Source organism: Mesoplodon mirus (genome assembly GCF_964341445.2).
Source record: "Mesoplodon mirus genome assembly, chromosome: 1".
Lineage (NCBI taxonomy): Eukaryota > Metazoa > Chordata > Mammalia > Artiodactyla > Ziphiidae > Mesoplodon > Mesoplodon mirus.
Window position 1 is genome coordinate 84,720,192 of NC_138976.1, and position 17,254 is coordinate 84,737,445.

Consider the following 17,254-nt stretch of genomic DNA (forward strand, 5'->3'; position numbering starts at 1 on the left):
GAAAACCTATTGTAAGGGAAATTTACATTTATAAGGGAACTCTCCATTTTAAGCATGTCTCCCTCTCTGTACCTAGAAGAGAAGGGTGACTCTAAATGACAAGAAACTCTTTATCAATGGAGAAGGTGCCCAACTTAATTCTGCAAAACAACCTTACCCTTTTTTACTGTGCTTTACCTGTTAACCTCCTATAATTGACCTTCCCTCCTCCTCCATCTTTCTTGTGTCTTTAGCTGAAGAAGGTATTTAAGGTGATGGCTTGGGCCATTTCAGGGGAGTTAAACTCAGTTTTCCAGGGTAGCTCCCATGTATACAGGAGGTATAAATGGTGTTAGACTTCTGTTACTTTTCTCCTGTTAATCTTGTATTACAGGGGTGAGGTCTCAGCCAAGAACCTATAAGGGTGGAGGGAAAATTATTTTTCCTCCCCTCTAAGGACATTTAGAAAGTTTCTGAGTTATTAACTATTAAAGTCACAGCATTCTTTTTAGGAGCATAACTATCAATCAATCAACCATGAGCTCAAGGAAACACAACATAATCCAATGCTAATGGAAAAATGGTATATTCTTAGCTGCCTCAGAAAGGCACAGCATACATGGTTCAAACAGCAAATCTGTGGTGGCCATCAGACCTTTGGCAGGGCTTACATTACATTTGTTAAACAGGTTGGGTTTTTAAACTTATTTCATAAGTTTATAAGACCTGGTCATTTACACTGGAATTTACATATATATATATATATATATACACACACACACACACACACACACAGACATACATACACATACACACATTTTTCACCAATACAACATATATACTATCTAGAGTCCATTTATCTTCTTATGTCAACTTTGGTTCCATAGTGATCAATTTGTGGCAAAACTAAATTAGAGGTACTGATACTGTCATTAATTTGACTTAGAAAGTTAACACAAAGAAGAACCAACTGTTTTTAAAAAAAGTCTCTGGTTGCATGTTAAAGGTATACTTCAGCATGAAGAGAGAAAAACACTCAATTACAAGATTTAGTTAAAAAAAGGATAATCCTAGAGGTCTCAAAGCATGACCTATAAATTGAGTCCTCTGTTATGTGATTTTTTTAACGGCTATTCTTACACACACTTCAATTAAAAAAAACAAAATCGTAAATCACAGTGGTTCTTAAAAATTCTGTAAAATATCAAATTCAAAAATTACACAAAAATCTTACAGCCTAAAGTCAAGAAAAGAAATGTAAAAACAATTTGGGAATAAAGACTTTGAAAAAGTTTTGCTAAACTCAAATATCTTACACGCTCCATCGCCCGTCCCCACCCCTGTGGCCTGCATGACGGACTTGGTGCTGCCTCTGGGCTGGGCCGGGTGATGTCAGAAGCACTCACAAATAAAAACACGAGGAGCTTGCAAATCCGGTTTCCTGGCCTGGGTGAGGAGTGGGCAGCAGCTTTTAAACTAGGTTGAATTCCCTCAGGTTTAGTTGTAGAATTGTGTCTTTCACAGCAGCAAACACAAAGCGGATATTCTCTGTGTCTGTAGCACATGTGAAGTGGGAATAGATGACTTTCTCTTTGTCAGGATTCTGATCTTGATAGAGCTTCAGGATAAAGTCTCTGGCAGCTTTGACATCTTGCTTTGGTCCTAGTCATGAAGGCAGTTAGAGGAATAAAAAAGAAAGATCCCAACTCACCACCAGGTCCTCCCAAAATCATTTTCAATGTCCTCTTGTTCTTATTTGGAATCCTCCTTTGAGCCATCTTATCTCTAGAGACTCATTTACCTGGGACACTATTTTTATTACACCTTATTATGAGCCTGCAAAAGAGTATTTTAAAGTGTCCCCTGGTATCTAAAAATCATACTTTAAGGAGATTTGTTGGAAAATAGTGACCTAATTTAATTTTCTGATTTGGACCACTTTTGAAGACGTAATTCTTAAGTGAACTAGGAGAGCAAAGAGAAAGGATATGGGGACTAACATAACTAGTCACCCAAGTCTGACTCTAAAGCTTGAGAGGTGTATAGTACATGGCAATGTGGTGAATAAAGGGGAAAAGGAGAGTGCTTAAATACTACTCCTCTAAATATCAGTGTCAAACTTGGTAACGCTTCTGCACCAGAAATAATTAGCAATAGGGCATAAAGTCTTCTGCCTTGGATAGGTCATATAGATACCTTCAGCGTCTACCCTGTGTCTGGCAAAGGGCTGCCACACTTCACCTTACAAATCAGAAGTGCCAGGTTCTCTGACTGGCCCTGGACCAGGGCCTGACTGGTCCTGCAAGGGTGAGTCAGGCACAGTCTCTGCCCTCAGGATCTGACTGGGGTGAGAACTGAAGGCCAAGAGAGAGCAAGGCAAGCCCAGGCCCCCAAGGGAGCATGAGGGGCGTGGACTTCCCAAAGGAGGAAGTGCCTGAGCTGGGTCTCAGAGAACAAAGTGGAGTTAGCTGGCAGTGTATTCCAGGCATTGGGAGAGGCGTGTGCGGAGGTGCTGAGGTGAAAACATACAGTGATTCAACTGGAGCTTCCATTCAGAGGTGGGGAATGGTGAGAAAGTCCATTAGAGGCAGATCAGGGAGGCCCCTATGAGCCATGCTGAGAACTCTGAACTGATGCCAGGGAGGCCAGGTCAGCAAGATGGACACTTACCTGTGTATTCTGGAAAATAGCTAATTAGATGAGAGTACATGATTTTCTCTTCCAAAAGATCCTTCTTGTTTAAAAACAAAATCACCGATGAGTTCAGAAACCAGGGGTAGGTGATGATGGTTTTAAATAAGGCTTTGCTTTCTTCCATGCGGTTCTAAGTGAAAAACAAGAGACTTAGGATAAATTAGAAAGAAAAGCAGCACTTTGGGAACAACATACCAAATCACTGGCTCCACCCATCTGTCCTCCTCTTACCCAGCTGCCGTCTCCAGGTCGCTGTCCTTGCTGAGGCTGCTGAGCAAGCGGGGTCTCCAGCCGCTATTTCCCTGGTCCCCACCCTCTCATTAATCACCCCCTTCCAGATCTCCTCTCCCGTAGCACCTAAACTCTTCTCTGACCCCAAAACACATAAGGATATAAAAAAGGCTTCTGTGCAACTTGGAAAAAGAAGGTTCAAACCCATAGTTGACGGAAGTTTTCTGTGTATAATTACTGGGATTACCAAGTGGGGCCAGTTCAGAGCTGCAGACCGACCTGAGACACACTTTAATTGGGTGTGGGCTTCCAGGCTGGGTGTTGGGAGGCCGGTGACAATGAGAGGAAGGAAGGCTCTTCCGGCAGGGCCACCGCCCTTAGGAATGCTGGACGCTGGCAGAGAAGGGAACTAACGCTCCTGAGCACCTGCCCTGCACCATGCTTGACACGTGTGTAACACAAGCGAGCTCCCCAAGGGGAAAGGGTCCCCATTTTATCGGTGAGCATGCTATTGTTCACAAAATTTAAGTACTTTTCCAAGACTGTATAATAGTACAATCTAGTGGAAGCTATGTAGAAGGACAGTAATCATTTCTGGCCATTAGACACTGGCAAGAAAATATTAAATGATCCTAATTTATGGAGAGCAGACAGGGCACATACAGATCTTATCTGGTGACAAACAATTGTTCTAGCTAGCATTCCGCTCTCAAGTATTTCTAAGAGGAAAGAAGCACTTTCCTTCCTTCCTTTAGACTGAGAAACACGAAAGCCCAGTGCACCGGCTCCAGAGGGACACGCCCTAAATTTCTATTCCTACAACTCCCAACTCCTGGGCCCATTATCCTACGCAGTACGCTTCTGGAGATCAATTCTGGACTTTACTACCAGAAAGGTAACATCTCACTTCTTTTTAAAGCTTCTTTAAAATTTATTATAATCTTATCAATAATGATCTCCAAGGAAATACAACATATGAAAAAACAATTCCTATACAGCATAGTGCGTGGATGCAACACACATCTACAACTAGGATGGAAAAGTCTGGAGTGGCAACCTAGGATTTTTTCCCCCAGATACCTAGGATTTTTCAAAGAGGAGAAAATATTTAATTTCTAGGCACATCAGGGTAAGGTACTTACCCCTGGCGCACCTGACTAATGTTTGAGTTTCCCGAGAAATGTCCTAGGTAATTCCTGAGACAAATTTGGAGCTAATTTTTCATATTGGTAACTCAATACCTTTGCTTTTTAAAAAAAATCTCTCCACTGGAAGAGCTGGGCAGCCGCCAAGATTTCTATTCTTCTTTGCACAGTGACACTAGTAAATGGGCTAATCCTCCACTAATAAGCTAATGTAACTGTGCTCCTCAGAGAAGTGTCTGCTCTCAAGAAATACCAGATAGAATCTGTTCATAATTATTGCCTAATCCTGGAAAGAATTCTTTATTGATTTACTTTCATGCCCTACAAGCAAGAGATATTTCTATTGTAAAAGGTCAAGAGGTCTTGTGCAAAGGGTCGGGGAAAAGACAATGGTTATCACACAGAAAATACCCCCAACTTCACAAAGAAGTGATTGCGATGGTTCCCCTCACTTTCCAGGCAGATCCAGCTAACGGAGTTCACCCAGCCAGCGTCATGGCCACTCTGCAGAGGACACTGAATGCCTGACTGGGGTGGATCAGTCCCAGCTGCCCTGAGCAAGTCCCTTCCAGGGCAAGCAAAGGGCAGATGCTATCCCAGGCAGGCCCAGGACAGCTCCAAGCATATGGCAACACTCCCCATGCCAACTCAGCTAGGGACCTAATTTGGGGGTGCATGGAGGCTGGGAAGCCTGTTCTCAGACGAAGTTTATTAGAAATAGTGTTGTTCAACTTTGGCTGTATATTAACATCCCCAGGGGGCTTAGTGAAGATACCCCCAACTCAAAACCAGGAAATAGGAATCTTTACTATAGGGTCCTAAAGATTTTTTTTTTTTTTTTAAATATGCAGCCAAGGCTGAGACCCATGGTTTTAAGTGGCTCTACCCTTTGTAGTGCATTAGATTAGATCCCCAAGCTCAGGCCACACACAGCACCAATTAAATTAATCTCTGGGGTTGGCCCCAGCCGCCAGGTTTTTCTTTAAGGTCCCTTGGGGATTTTAGTGTACACCTAAGTTTAAGAACCAGGATTCTAGGTTGGTGATTCTCAAATTACCTGGGATCTTAAAGATCCTGATTTATTCCTGATTTATTCGGTCTGGGTGGAGTCATAAGGTGTGCATTTCTAACAAGCACCCAGGTGACGCCTGTGCTGTTAGCCCACAGACTTCACTTTGCAGAGCGAGGTGATTTAACCTAAGGGATAGGGTCTAATGCCAGAGCTGGCTGGCTTCTTGCAAACTGCAGAAATAGGTTTCTGTCTTCCGCAGCTAACTGAATTCCTCACCCAGCATACCTCATTGTCACACTCAGCCAGGACCTGGTCGTATTCACTCAGAGCAACCAAAAAAATAATGGAGGTGACACTCTCAAAGCAGTGAATCCATTTCCGTCTTTCAGATCGCTGGCCACCAACATCCACCATCCTGTTCAACAGAAACATATGACTCTTTGGGGGAAAGGACATGGAAATCACACTCTTTAGGGTCCTCAGTAATTTTTAAGAATAAAGAGGGATCCTAAGATTAAAATGTTTGAGCACTGCTACTTTAGGCAATGAGGAACCACTGGATGTTTCCTAGCAAAGGAGGCCCAGAATGTAAGTGAAGTTACTAAAGGTGCGTGCCGAGGTCACTCAGGTGGAGCCTGGTTGGAGACACTGGTTAGGAAGCTGCTGCAATAGTCCAGGCAGAAAGCTCAAGCATCCACTTGGGCATTGCCCTAACCACCAGAGGGTGCCAGGACACCAGACACAAAAGAGTAGAAATGCAGGCCGGCAGGCAGGCTTCAGGACCACTGGGCCTCCTTCCAGCCCTCCCGCTTCTTGTTTCACTGGCTCCTCCAGTTAATCTACAAATCCTTTCTGCATTCGCTGGATGCCACCAGCTTATGGAAATGAGTCCAAGGGGCCTCTCTAGAGTAGAAAAGCGTGTACTTCAAGAGTGCTGGGCCCTGTCTAAAGGGATGGCTGCTACACCACTGCAGCAGGACAAAGACGCAGGCTCGCTGTTGGACCAGATCCTCCAACGTTTCAAGAGAAACTATCCCCCAACTTACCAAGAGATAGCAAATGTTCTAAGCAAAATAGCCCAATCTTTATAAATATTGGCTCAAAAATGTTTTTAAACGTCAAGTGGGCTAAAGAGAATACATCTGTGGACCAGATTCAGGCTTTGGAAGTTGCAAGTAGCAGTTGATTCTGAAAAGGTTTGGATAAATTTATGGGCACACAGGCATAGGGCATGTGCTTGCAGAGATGCAGAATATCAAGGGGCTCGATCAGAGGGCTCCCCCGACATGACAGTGCTCCAGAAGCACTGAGATGCAGCTGGGGTACGGACAGGACCTGGACACGGCAGGACTGTACTTACGCTCTCTCAACTAGACAAGCGTGTGTACCAATTACTAGGAGGAACAAGGGAGCTAACAGATATAAAAGTCCTTTGAAATCTGCAGTGATAAATCTTGGAGAAGAGACTAGAAGGGAAGAGAAATATTCAACAGTATCTTCAATCTGTGGGTTACAGAAATATACATCTGTGTGTGTGTATGTGTGTGTTTTACACATAAAAATCATTCCAGACTTCAGTAGGGAGTCTCTTCTTCTCTAAGAGGAATAGAAAGGTGGTTTCCTCTCCACTGTAGGACTTAAGACCAACCACAATTCTAAATACCCTGTGATGGAGAGGGCCAATATTGCCCTAAGAGATGGAAGTCCTTTTAGCAGTAACACATTTAAGACTCCATTTGGGGACTTCCAAGCCTGGACAGATTCTTAACGGACTATGTCGGGGCGACAGACTTACCGAAAGATGATGTTTTCCAAATCAAACGGGTACTCGATGATGCCGGTTGTGGGCACTCGGACACGAAGCACATCTTGCTGCGTTGGCACGAACGACGGCATGGCGATCCGGTCGATGTCAGTCAGGTAACTGGTGTTAGGGGACAAGAGGCTGAGAAGGGAGATGCCCCTCCAGGAAGTCACCCCAGCTCACAGTGACCCTACTCAGATTCACGGATTCATCAGTGACTTCCGTGAGAGCCAACACTCCAGCCCTCCTACAACTGTGTGGAGAGACTATGGATCAGAAGCCTTTGTGAGCCTTCTGGGAAATGTGCAGATCTCGCCTCTCTTCCTTCTGGTTCTCAGCTCCATCACTCCGGCCAGTGAGGGAGCCAGCGGGGCCACAGGAGGAGGAGGTTGGAACAGGCCCTCTGACAGCTCATGTGTCCTCCTCTCTCCAAAGGTCCTTCTCCCTCCCACACGCCCTCATCCAAGAACATTACAGAATGTAGATGCTGTTCTTGGACACTTGGCTCAATGAGTTAGTCCAATGGGAAGTCCTCTCAAAATGAGAAAAAGTTCCTTGTTACACTGGGAAATTGAACACCTAAAATAACCCAAAGCTTGTCTTGGATTATTTTTGGCCAAATATTAAAGCCCTAAGCTTAAGACATGTCACTTTTTCTGTGGTAAAACAAGAGGACACTACTTTTTTTTAATCTTAAGGCCTTTTAAAGAGGCACTTTTGCGTAAATAGCTGAGGCCCTGGCCAATGACGGCGTTGGTGACTTGGAGCCCCCTGCAAACAGAGGTGGCCCCGCCTTATCGCCTTATCACCCCCCACCCCCCCCACCCCTCACCTACCCCCTTACAGGCAGAGCTCACCTAGGTCTGCTGGCGCTGAACATGTGGCCTGAAGGGGAGCCAAGAGGTAACAGGCAAACCCTATTCCTGTGCAGCCCTCAGCGCAGGAAGCAAACCACTGGGTCAGCCTTCTGTGACCTACACCCCCATGCATGGCCCCAGGGCTTATCGTCATGGACTTCTGTTTGTGATATTTTGATTTACACCTGTCTTGTACCACCAGACTGTATGTTCCTTCAGGGCAGAGAGCACCAGTTGTACCTGTAGCCCTTACCTCAGGGCCTGGCACACAGCGGACGACACAACATTTTCGTGAAATGAATGCCTGTCCAAATAAGCAGACAGTACCAGCAGAGTGGATGACAACCACTGACCTGGACCAAGGAAGTGCCCAAGTGCCGGGGGTCTCGCCAGTTCCAAAGGCAGGGCACTGTCCGGGTCTGTGAGGGCCGTTTTCTCTGTTGTTGCAGCTCTGTCCACCACCCTAGCCACTCCCCACATTCTTCTCAGTGGACTTGCCCCAGTTTTCAGGGCTCCACTGAGTTCTACAGCAGGCCCAGTGGCTCTTTTCCAAGTTGATCTACATCAAGAGCCCCAGCCACTCCCCAGGGCCTTCACAGAAGCAAATGACACAGGCTGTCCCAGGGAAGGGCCAGGGATGCCCTGGCTGACTTGGAACCGTCCCTGGCTCCCCAGCTGTCAAAGGCAGTCTGCCCTCCTCCTGGGGACACGGCCTTCCTTCCTGCCAGCTGTCTTCTATGCTGATCCAACGACGTTATCAGGGCTTATTTTACTTCCTTTTCCTCCTTTGCTGCTGTGTTGGACCTAAGTGTTCCTGTACTCAGATTGGTTGTGCTAACCTGGATTAATGTCACTCAACACTCAGCCTGGGACAAATGCCAAAGGGAGGCTAGTGAAACTAAGGAGGTAAGATTCTGGTTTCCTTTTCTGCCCGCTGGCTTGTCCAGATGATGGGTGAATTACCCACCCACACCAGCTTGGAGGGCAATGACAGCACCTGAAGAGGAGGGGATGGGTCTGGGGAAAGGATTCCAGGGCCTTCAGAGGGCGGAAATGACACAGGGCAAGAGGAAAGGAGCTGAGTTGCAGAAGCAGGAATCCTCACCCCTTCAAGAAGGACCACGACAACTATTTGCCCAGTGATCTGGCTGATGGAGGCACTGCCTTGGGAAATTCTTAATAAAATCAAACCCTGTGATCTCTGTCGGAGAGTGTGTACGCAATGGATTACTGATTTAAAACTAGAGCCTTATGGATCCCAAATATAATGTGTAGGCAAACAAAGGGCTCCCGGACTGAGCTTTCTCCATGGCTGGGCCCGCAGAGCCTATCTCGCCCACCAGAGGGCAGCACCAGATCAGCCACTGACGGGTGTATTGCACTGCGCTTCTAAACTCTGATTTTAGATTTTAGGGCATTTGGACCTGCTGTCTACTGATCAGGAACCCAGAAGGCAGAGGGATATGGAGAGGGGGAAGTAGAAGCCAGAAGCAGATGTAGTCCTGGTTTAAATCAGATAGTTTCAGCACCCCAAATGAGATCAGTCCCACCAAGGGAAGCCCACATTTGACTTACCCTCTCATTGAAAAGGACGGAGGCTTAGAACTTGACGAGGAAAGGTAGATATGGGCAGGGAGAGCGATCTGGGGCTCCACAGGGGGACTGAAGATTTCAGGAGGTGGGAAGAGAGGCACCCGAAAGTCAGAATGGGATACAGACGAGCAGAAGGGAGGTAGTGTGGCCCCCGGGTGCCTCATTTTAGCAAGTAGCTCATTTCTCCCCACTTGAAGTGTGGCCATGCTTGCCTGAAAGCACCCTGGGTGGCCACAGCCTGGGGCTCTGTACTCACTATCTGGCAGAGTCTGACAGCTGGTACTCCCTCCTCCTGTCATAACATTCCTGGATTCCCGGGTCCTGCCAGAGCTGCTTGATGGCCTCCACCTGGTCCCTGGAGAGAGCGGAGACCTTGTCTATGTCCACTTCTCTGATCAGATGGGCATTTTCCTGCTCAAAGGAAAAGAGAACCTTTCATTAGGCAAAGGAAAGGAAGCCAACATATTGATGACTTGGGGACAAGACCTGCCCTGGTCCGTGGATTAGGGAAGATGTCCCTAGATGCTAGGGTGTGGTGGGTGCTCTCCAGAAGAGCTGCTCACAGCCAAGCCACTCAGTTGCAGCCTCATTGGGTAGAGATGATGTGGCTGCTTAACTCAGTGCAGAGCGCCAGAGAAGGCCCAAGGCCTGTGGCCTTTGGTCCCAGCAGTACCCTGGGGGCCAGTTTCACCAGCATTCAACACCCAGTTGTGAACAGAGAAACACTGAACGATTGATCATTGATTATCATTGTACTAACAAACATTACCTCCTCATTAACATGCAACTCATTTGAATACGTGCATAGCCAATGGAACAATTTAAAAGTAACATTATTGTTAGTGGCATACCAAGGGTGGGGTAAGCGGGTCCACCCCAGTGCAGGAAATAAAGGAGTGCGTCGTCTTCAGAGCACTGAAAAATACCACCAACAATCACCAGTCGGCTTTCTTTCTCTTCCTTTTATTTTTTAAAAGATGTTTTAATAGACTTTACTTTTTAGAGCAGTTTTAAGTTCAGAGCAAAACAGAGGAAAGTACAGAGAGTTCTCACACAGTCTGCTTTTTATTATCAGCATCACTAATAAAACTCTCTCCCACTGGGTGGACCACACCCAGCAGAACCCTCACACCAGGCCACTGAGTGCTCTAATATGTTTACTATTCCGTCACTAAATTATTATTGCTCTAATACTACTGCTTTATTCCAGTAACTGTTAAGATCATTATTGCTGTAATTATTACTGTTACAGCAGTTATCATTTATTACCCACCTACTATGTGCTCAGGGCTCTACACATATCATCTCATCAACAGAAGGCAAGCCAGAGGCCAGAAATCTTTCCAAACCTTAGCAAATAGAAATGATAAGACTGGCCTGTATCCGCAACACATCCGTGTGTTGGCCCCAGAGACTCAGCATCCCATCCCTGGCTGCAAGTTGCAGCAAACAAGAGAATCCTGCTGAGGGAGACAGGAGCCCGGCCTCCTCTTCCCTCTCCCATCTTGCTGTATCTCACAGCAATTACATCATGCACTGGCAGCTGTGAGTCAGCAAAGCCTCCTTTGGCAGCTCTGATCTCCTGCACCCCTTGAAAAGTCACTCTTCTCTTGCATTTCTCATCATGAAACCCAACAGGAGATTGGAGGAAAGGGAGATCTTATAGATTCACTTGACTCAGGGAAAAACCAAGGGCTGTGATTCAATCAACACATCTTTGCCCTACATCCATCAAGAGGGAGTACAAAATCTTCCCCTAGACTGTGGGATCCTCAGGCAGGTAGAGGATCTTTGCAGAGTCTCAAACAAGGTCTAGGCAGTATGGGTTAGTGGCAAGTGCCTGGGTGGGGAATCAGGACCCTGAATTCTAAGTAGTTCAGTCGGGACTTTTAAGGAAACCAATAGGTTCCCTGCCTCAGCATCGTCATTTGTAAGAGGAGCCAATGATTTTCAATGGGAACCTGATTTATAAAGTATCACCCAAATGTAAGCAGAACTCGCCTTATTATTGCAATAGATGCCTAATAAATATTTCTTGTTTGCCAAAGCAGGACACAGTGACAGCCCTTACACATCAGGACTTCTAATCCTGCCCAGTGTCACATTTTGTGCCATGTGCCCTATTGTTAGAGAGAACAATAAATGGAGAACGTGGACAGTGTCTCACTGGAGCAGGAGGGCTGTCTCCCACTTCCTCCCCTCCTCTCGCCACTCTCCCACCTCCCAAATATGGTCAGATGGTCTCCACTGGAGGATGAGGATGACAGAGCTTCCCAGGATACCCCCATTTGGCCACACCAGGCGTGGTGAGGGCGCTAACCTGGGCATAGCTCTTAAATTATCTGTTTTCCCATCTTCATGACAAGTCAGGAAATGCCACAAGGGCAGAGCCAATGTCTTACTTATCCTTACATCCCAGAACCTCGTGCAGTGCCTGGCAAATAACAGGCGGCCTCTATGGATGGAGGTACCCAATAAACATCTGTGGTGCACATAAAACTGTATCTCTCTAACAGATGGATAACCATGGGAAAATAACAGTGAAAGAACACTAGAGCAGGATGGTGGAAGCCTGTGCCGGGCACGGTGGGAACACAGAGGAGCTGGGAGACCGAAAAGCTTCCCTAGTGGAGGAAAGGCTCTGGTGACTCTTGGCCAATTGGTCTTAGCCACTCTGCCCCTGGTATAGTCAGCATCTTTGCTTGTTGCTTGTCAGCAACACAAGGCAGGCCTCTTGTGTTGCTTTTCTACATGTAACTGTTAAATTCAGCTTACCTGCTGAGAGGTAGCCCTGTGAGAATCACCAGATGTTACAAATATTTCTACCTCTCCTCCTCACAAAGGCAATGAAGTACTGTACTCTGTGGTGAAGGAAACGTAAGTGGAAGCAACATCTGTCTCTTTTAGGAAGAAACTTTAAAGAACCAGTGAGTAATTCACCACATTGCCTTTTGTATCTACTGTGGTGATTACCATGGGATAAGATGGAGCCTCCATCAGCCAGGCTTCCTGAGTGACAATAATGAGCTAACACACCATACTGCATATGGAGCATGAGTGAGAAATCAACTCTTATTAAGTAAGCTACACTTTGGGGGAAGTTTGTTACTGCAGCATAACCCACTCTATCCTGACTGATACATGTTGCAATGGATAAACCCAGTGTTTGGCTCTTCCAGTAGATAGAAAAAGTGGATCCCAGTGAGATATTAGAGAGGAATACAGGCTTCTACATAGGCTTCTTGGGGGAGAGGTGGAATTTGGGGAAAAGACATAGACCTGGGATTTCAGGTAACCAGGGGAATTCAGCCAGGTGAGAAAAACATACTGTCTGTTCAGACCAGCGAGGGGATTTGGACGGAATCTTGCTTGAAAGAAGAGGAGAACAGAGGCTCCTTAAAGACCCAACAATTGGGACTTTGGTTTGGAACAGACTAGACTTAAGGCGGCCGGAAGGATTCCAAGTCCAGAGGTCTCCTGTCCGTCTTTGGCTGCTCCTGGTTAGCTCTCCCACCTATCTGGATCAATTTTTTTTTTTTAACTGTTCTTTTTTTTTTTTTTTGGCTGTGTTGGTTCTTTGTTTCTGTGCGAGGGCTTTCTCTAGTTGTGGTGAGCGAGGGCCACTCTTCATTGTGGTGCGTGAGCCTCTCACTGTCGTGGCCTCTCTTGTTGCGGAGCACAGGCTCCAGACACGCAGGCTCAGTAGCTGTGGCTCACGGGCCCAGTTGCTCCGTGGCATGTGGGGTCTTCCCAGACCAGGGCTCAAACCCGTGTCCCCTGCATTGGCAGGCGGATTCTCAACCACTGCACCACCAGGGAAGCCCTGGATCAATTTTTTTAAACCTCTTATTTTGAAATAATTTAAGACTTGGGAAAAGGTGGGGAACATGGTACAAAGAGTTCATCTCTGCCTTTCCAGATTGCCCAAATGTTCATAATTTCCTACCTTGCTTTATCATTCTCCCCACTTCCTCCACATGTGTTCATACACACACCCACACCTGCACACATAACTCACACATATATTTTTCTCTGGAAATACCTGAAGGGAAACTGCAGACACAATGCCTCTTTATCTCTAAAGACTTCAGTGTTATTTCCTAAAAACAGACATATAGAACTTCCCTGGTGGCGCACTGGTTAAGAATCCGTCTGCCAATGCAGGGGACGTGGGTTCGAGTCCTGGTCCGGGAAGATCCCACATGCTGCACAGCAACTAAGCCCGTGTACCACAACTACTGAGCCCGTGTGCCACAACTACTGAGCCCGTGTGCCTAGAGCCCGTGCTCTGCAACAAGAGAAGCCACAGCAGTGAGAAGCCCGCGTACCACAGGGAAGAGTAGCCCCCGCTCACCACAACTAGAGAAAGCCCACGCACAGCAACGAAGACCCAATGCAGCCAAAAATAAATAAAAAATTTTTAAAAAGACATATATAATCATATATAAAGATCAAAATCAGGAAAGTAACACTGACACAATATTGTGGTCTACTCCTCAGACCTAACCAAAGTTTGACAGTTGTCCCATAAAGGTCCTTTATCTGCCCAGTCTAGGCTCACATATTGCATTTGGTTGTCCCTTTAGTCTCCATCTATCTGGAAAGGCTCTGCAGTCAGAGGAGCCATTTGTGTTACTCTGATCAAGAATGGCCTGACAAGGATGTGTTCTTTAGTCACAAGTCATCACAAGGATGGCTGGTGGAGAGAGTGGCACAGCCGAGCCCCCAGAGGATGTTCCAGGGGCAAATATTACAAAGGGCAGAGAGGAATGAGGAAGAGGGTGACCTGGTTTTTAAATAAATTGTATTGAAATATGAGATGAGTGACTTCTACATGTTAACAATATGTGTTTTTAAAAAGTGGGGTTTTGTGCAGATTTCCCTCTGACTTGGCTAAATAGTTTCATACACAGAGTGTGAGCATTTTTATCGTTATGTTCAAACCACTTCTACAGTGCACACCGTCTGAGAGCAGGGAGCCCTTATATAGTGGGGAAAATTTGGTGTCAGGTAGTTGGGCTTTTTCATCTCCTGGAAAGAGAGAAGAAATGTTCTAAGAGGATCAGATTTAGGGAAATGTTATGATTTGGGCAGGGGACAGGCTGAGTCTGAGGGGGCTGACATCTAAGTGGAGAAATCCAGGAAGCAGATGAATAAAATGGGTCTGTAGTTCATGGAAAGGTCCTCGGGCTAGAGGAGCATATTGAACTGAAACTGCCTAACTCATGTATTTCTTTGAAAAGAAAAATCACAAAGCAGTAAATATTACTGGAGCAAATTTCAGCAGATGCAGAAACACAGTTTCTCAAACACTGAGCTCACATCTGGCTTTTCCTCTCTTCCTTTCTCAGACAAAAGCACCATTTTCACTGCTCTGAAGAAAGAAGAACACAGAAACCAGATGTCCTACATGTGTGTTTCACTCAGTAATTCCCAGGGTGACAGTGGAAGGAGCTGCTTTTGAAGTGTCGCCTTGCTGGCTTCACACTTGGATCCCTGGCCGCCTGGGTGACAGTCGTTGTCGAGCCCAGCAAGCCCCTCTGGCTGGAATCCAGGGCCCAGTGGGCAGCCCCATTCTCCACCAGGTCCTCACAGGGGGAGCCCCTACACCATTAACCGCCCAGCACTGCAGGGCCCAGAGCCTTCTCAGTGACTAGGGGAGACTGTTGTTCCTGTTCTTTCATCAGATACTTAATCATTTTCTTTAAAACCTTTATTCATTAACATATTCTAGATAATAAAAGCCTAATTTAATACTATTTCAAGTGTCTACTATCATATGCAGTACCTCAAAAGCTTTGTAAAAACAAATGAGATTAAAATAAAATGATTAAAAATGAAAGTTCCCCGTAACATAATATTTCTGACTTTCACACAATCACTCCTCCTTGTTTTAACATCTACATCAAGATCCAGAACTCCACTACATATTCTATCAAACTAAAATTAGGAAGTAAAATTTCAGTGCTCCATAACGATCAGCTTTGAAAGCATCTCAAAAATTGCGTTATAAAGAAAATGCTGGTAAACTATGCTAGAGAAAGGAATGTTTTCTATAAAAAAAACAAGGAACTTCTGCTTCTGGTAAAGGAAGACTAGGACATTTAGATCAACTCTTCCACTCAGGACAGCTAGAGATGGTGGACAAAATATTTTCAAAAGTATGCTCAAGAAAAATCAGGAAACTAATGAACAAGTAAGTAATTGCTGGGCCAGAGTGTAGGGTAGGGTGGCATCCAAGGAGTTGAGCCAGCATTTGGGAAACCTTTCTCCCTGGGGCTTCTGCTTGTTCTAGAAGGAGCAGTGTGAGGTTGAGCAGCTCCTTTTTCAATATTACAGGACGAGGGTGACTGGGATCAAAGTTAGCAAGAGCAAAAGGCCCTTAGAAGCCCTCTGGCTCTGGGCTGGGGTCCAAGGGGTAGCTCTTAGTGACTTGCAGCTCAGCTCGGAATCACCACAATATCAGAAATTGAGTATCCCCAGACACCTGGCAGAAGAAAAGAAAATTTCTTTTTGAAGCTTGGAAGATTGCATCTTCCTCACCCTCGAATTATTTTTTCATGCGTGTCCAGCACACTAACAAAAAGAACCAAGCATAAGAAGATAAGACAACTCCAAAAAAGAGGTGACAAGTAAAAAGATGCAAAAAGATATACCATGCAAACAGTAACCCAGAGGAAGGAGGAATCTATTATCATAAAAATAGACCTTAAGGTTTATTTGTTAATTATACCTCAGTAAAGCTGGGGGAAGAAAGTAGACTTTAAGGTTAAAAGTATAACTGGAGATGAGAGATATTTCAAATGACAAAAAGGTTCAGAAAGACATAACAGTTCTAAAGTTCTCTGCAGCTAATAACACAGGCTTAAAATATAAATATAAGAAAAAATCTCTAAGATCTAAATGGTGAAATGGACAAATCTTCATCTTACAGGAAACTGAAACATACCTCTCTCAGTAACTGATAGAACAAACAAAAAATTCAGTAAAGATATACACAATTCAAACATAATCAGCAAATTGGACTTTATGGACACATGTAGAGCCCTATATTCAAAATAACTAGAATATATACTTTTTTCAAGCACACCAAGAAGAGTTACAAAAATGACCATTAATTTGAGATTTCACATTTTAAAAAAAATTGGTTTTCCAGCTTCTTTTGATCACTTTCTAGTTCCCATTTCTTTAGCAACTCCTGGCTCCAGCAGGGATGCCACCATTGCCACCAGCCCAGCCGACCCACCGTTCAGGCATCTGAATATTTAACCACTGTTCTAAAGCTACCTAGATTTCTCCTCATAGAAAGGCAATCTTCCACCACACTCAGAATGCGAAGTAAGCTTTTCTAACCCAATTCAAGATTCAAAAGAAATCTTTATTTCTACTCCAATCTTTGTCTTCCTCTTTCTCCTTATCTTTTCTCCAACAAAAATAAATAACAGAATTCACTGGCCACAAGGTGTTGGCATGAAAAGCCAAGTTACTTTATTTTTTCCTGTCAGTCAAAATTTCAGTGGGTTTAACTTAAAAGGCTCTTTCCAAAGAGTCCTGCCATAAATTACTTTGGCACAAACATCCAAAGATACAATGAGTGTTAATAACGCAGCTGAGAGATAGAATCTTTGGCCTTACACTGTGTCAACTTGGCGAAGCTGTTAGGACATTTACCAGCACTCCCTTCCCTGTATGATTCTGGGTTAGGATCTGCTACAAGAGAAATTTGAAAGGGATCTGGGGGTCAGGGGAGAAACAGCGGCTGTGGTGCTCTGAAGGTCAGAGCTCTGCTTTAGTACAAATGTGCGCGCGTGCGCGCGCGCGCGTGCACACACACACACACACACACACACACACACACACAGTGACTGGTCTTCTGGTCAACCTCACTGATGGGGGGTGTGCAGCAGCTGGGCCTCAGCACCCCTAGCTCCCACTTGGA

At 45.3% G+C, this 17,254-nt stretch overlaps 1 protein-coding gene across 1 annotated transcript in view; it reads right to left on the reverse strand.

Annotated features, from left to right (window-relative positions):
- Positions 1-326: 326 nt before the first annotated feature.
- GNA14 (G protein subunit alpha 14) overlaps positions 327-17,254 on the reverse strand; it is a 201,626-nt gene continuing 184,698 nt past the window's right edge. The window contains exons 3-7 of the mRNA XM_082615248.1: positions 9,572-9,726; positions 6,857-6,985; positions 5,347-5,476; positions 2,650-2,803; positions 327-1,641 (exon numbers count right to left, since the gene is read on the reverse strand). Of these exons, the coding sequence (XP_082471374.1) occupies positions 1,451-1,641; positions 2,650-2,803; positions 5,347-5,476; positions 6,857-6,985; positions 9,572-9,726 (759 nt within the window). The 3' untranslated portion in view covers positions 327-1,450. The remainder of the gene's footprint in view (positions 1,642-2,649; positions 2,804-5,346; positions 5,477-6,856; positions 6,986-9,571; positions 9,727-17,254) is intronic.